This window comes from Poecilia reticulata, unplaced genomic scaffold (genome assembly GCF_000633615.1).
Source record: "Poecilia reticulata strain Guanapo unplaced genomic scaffold, Guppy_female_1.0+MT scaffold_125, whole genome shotgun sequence".
Lineage (NCBI taxonomy): Eukaryota > Metazoa > Chordata > Actinopteri > Cyprinodontiformes > Poeciliidae > Poecilia > Poecilia reticulata.
This window is the reverse complement of record NW_007615013.1, coordinates 286,048-289,109: the sequence shown is the minus strand read 5'-3', so window position 1 is coordinate 289,109 and position 3,062 is coordinate 286,048. Positions and strand designations below refer to the sequence as shown.

Sequence of the window (3,062 nt, the reverse complement as noted above, 5' to 3'; positions counted from 1 at the left end):
CAACTTCCTTCTTCACCAGATGGAAACAAGATGGAGGATTTTAGCGGTTGGAGGATTTCTCTTTAGGCTAAAGACCAGGAGCCATTTCTGCTGCTAGCGCTAGGCTAGCATGTTAGCCTTGGTTGTATTTACCCAGAATGCCCTTCGCTGTAGTCCACTTCCTGCTTTTGGAGCGGTCTCTGGTCCGCTTGGCGTTCACATTCAAACCGAACCCAGACCGAGGTTTGTAGACGAACCAGTTAGATTTTTTCTCCTCAGCTCTTACCTCTGGACTTTTAAGACGAGTTGAATAAGAATCCATGCATAAAGTGAGGAAGTAAGAAAAGAACAGAAGGAAAATCCACAGACGGCGAGGTGAAAGCAGGTTCCTCTATTAGTGGGGATTATAAATAAACTTCCCCTCAGAGCTCTCACCTGCCGGCTCTTCCAGGCACACAGACATTTTCATGCATTGCTAACTTGTAAGTGTGCAGCAACACCTCCAGCTCGGAAGCGACAGGCCTGCCGTCGAGATTATCACACACAAATCACAACTGCAGAGACGAGAGCTGAGCTCGCATTGATCTGTGGGTGTGTGCACGTTCAATTCCTGTTTGAGCACAGACAGAGGAGAAGGAGTGAGATGCTGTCAGCCATCGCCTTCCTCCTCCTTCTCCTCCTCTGTGAAGCAGATGTCCAATCGGGTCTATTTAAAGCCCGTGCAGGATGGCTGCTGATGCTGAGCGCCGGGCTGTAGCGTTGGATTACTGTTGCGTCTCCAGCAAACAACGCTGAGCTCAAATTCTCAGCTCCTTTCCTGGCCCATGAATGACCTCTGAGCTCATCGTTTCCATAAAAAAACATCATTTCTTACTGATAAACTTCAGATTGTTGATCTTTAATTTCAACAAACTGCAGCAGTTTTCCAACAATCCAACGATTATGAGAAACAGACACTTTTCCTCTTTCCCCAAAGAGCGAAGCGGAGAGAAGGTGGGACTTGGCTGTTGGCTTGTCATTCTTCAGCAGAGATGATGCATCTGCTGCCACGTCGAGGAGAGAGAGAGAGAGAGCGAGAGAGAGAGAGAGAGAGAGAGGCGGTTATCAACAGGATGTGGCGGTGTCAGACAGGAAGTGAGCGCTGACGGCTCTGCAGGACTCGGCTCAGTGTGGTCACTCTGACGCTTCTGTCATTTTCAGCTCAACTAAGCTTTTGAGAAAAATATAATTATATATATAAATATAATTGCTTTGCAGCGAGGAAATAATTTGAGAAGGTAGGATGTTAATTTGCTGGATCGTTTTTTTTTCCCCACTAAATGCAGCAAAACTGAAACATTTTGGGTCCATCAATGCATCAGCATATCAGTTGGTTAGATATTACACAAAGTTAATGGACGTGTGTCATTTATTTCGTTCTATTGGTTACAAATGTTTATTTTTGCTTTTGTGTTCTAATTTTTCCAATACAAAAATCCAAATTGGCTGATCAGAATTTAAAGAAAACTAGAAATTGATACAGAAAGTCTCAACTTTTTGTTTAACTGGAGTCACGATGTCTAAAAACTTTATTAAAATGGAACCAAATATTATCTAAATTATCATAAAAACACATGAATCCACAAAAGAGCTGCCAGAAACCTGCAGAATCATCATTTACACACAAAGATGGAAAAAACCTTTCATGTCATATGGAGACGATATCAATCGATCGATCGATTCGCCTGGTTTCAGGAATCGGTTCAGCCAGACGAAATCCTGATGGGTTCGTCTGTCTGCTGCTGGAGGCCAAATGGATCATAACTCAAAAATTACCAAATGATAAATAATAGAAAAAAAGATTTAGCTTACCGTTTAGGAGCGGCTTCATCCCCACGATGTCATATGGTAACAATTCTGATTTTATTCTGAGCTCAGAATAGAAATTCCTGCTTTTTCTGGTCAAACTTTTTCAAAATTGTAAATATTTTTTGATTTTTCAAGCAGAAACATTTTTAAGCTATTCATATTTATAATATTTACATATATTCAGTCAATGATGGGTCATCTACTGCAATAGTCGTTTTTTTCACTTGGTCCACTTTAGCTACAAATCTAAAAGATTAATCAACAATGTTTCAGATTTATGAAGAAATCAGCATTTTATAGTTTCTTTATATTATTATGGTATCTAAAGCAAATACTGAAATATTCTTCAGGGATTTATAAGAAAGTCTGAGATTATTAAAACCATCTGGAAACACAACGGGGGGCCGATATCCGCCCAGGGCAGCATTCACACAGGAACCGCCTCTGTTGGTCATATAAAAACTAAACGTAGTTCTAGTTTTCCTCGAAAAATGTGTTTTAGTTTCATATTTTGCAATGAAACCGATTAGAACAGGCTACAAGGTTTGAAATGGGAACGTTTAGTTAGTGAACGGAGCGGAAGATCCGTTTGCTCGTTCATAGCGCGACCCGAACCGAAGCAACAGAAAACCAAACGGGACAGAAACAGTTTTCTGGTTCCATTCTGGAACATCGGACTGATGCCGCTGCAGGGCTGCAGTGCACGGCTGCGTTTCCTGCAGCGGCTGCCAGCTTCTGGAGGACGGAGCAGAGGAAGCTCCGAGCCGCGGCTGCTGCGCGCAGGCTGGGATCAGGAGGGGGCGGAGAGAGAGAGAGAGAGGGAGAGCAAAGAGAGAGAGAGCAAAGAGAGAGAGAGCGGTGACAGCGCTCATCACCCTCTGAACAACCAGGACGGTTCGCATCCCTTCCTTCTCTGTCATTCGCAGACGGACTTTACAGCCTTTGCGCCGCTTTTTTCTTTCGGTGGTTTTTCTGCTGCTCCTCCTCCCGCCCTCTCCCGGTGCTGCCAGCCCCGCCAGCCGACCATGGTTTCTATAATTTCAGACCTGGACCCTCTGAAAAGCTGGAACGTGTTAAGGTAAGCGGCCGGGAGTCTCTCCACACCGCAGCCGCGGAGCGGAGCGCCGCGCCGCGCGGTGGCAGCGGGAAGCGCGGCGCGGCGCTCCGAGGAATGAAGGGTGGGACGCGGGGCGCAGGCGGCGAAGTCGCGGCTGCGCTGCGTAATTACGCACGGT

At 45.3% G+C, this 3,062-nt stretch overlaps 1 protein-coding gene across 17 annotated transcripts in view; it reads left to right on the top strand.

The window, feature by feature from the left end:
* celf2 (cugbp, Elav-like family member 2) overlaps nucleotides 1-3,062 on the top strand; it is a 291,608-nt gene that overhangs the window by 71,784 nt on the left and 216,762 nt on the right. For 16 of the 17 annotated variants that reach the window (XM_017302941.1, XM_008401604.2, XM_008401602.2 and 13 more), the window contains exon 1: nucleotides 2,418-2,905. The exons of the other annotated variant lie outside the window; for it this stretch is intronic. In XM_017302941.1, coding sequence (XP_017158430.1) covers nucleotides 2,508-2,905 — 398 coding nt within the window. In that variant the 5' untranslated portion in view covers nucleotides 2,418-2,507. Of the gene's footprint in view, nucleotides 1-2,417; nucleotides 2,906-3,062 lie in introns of those variants that run through there. 17 annotated transcript variants of the gene reach the window in all.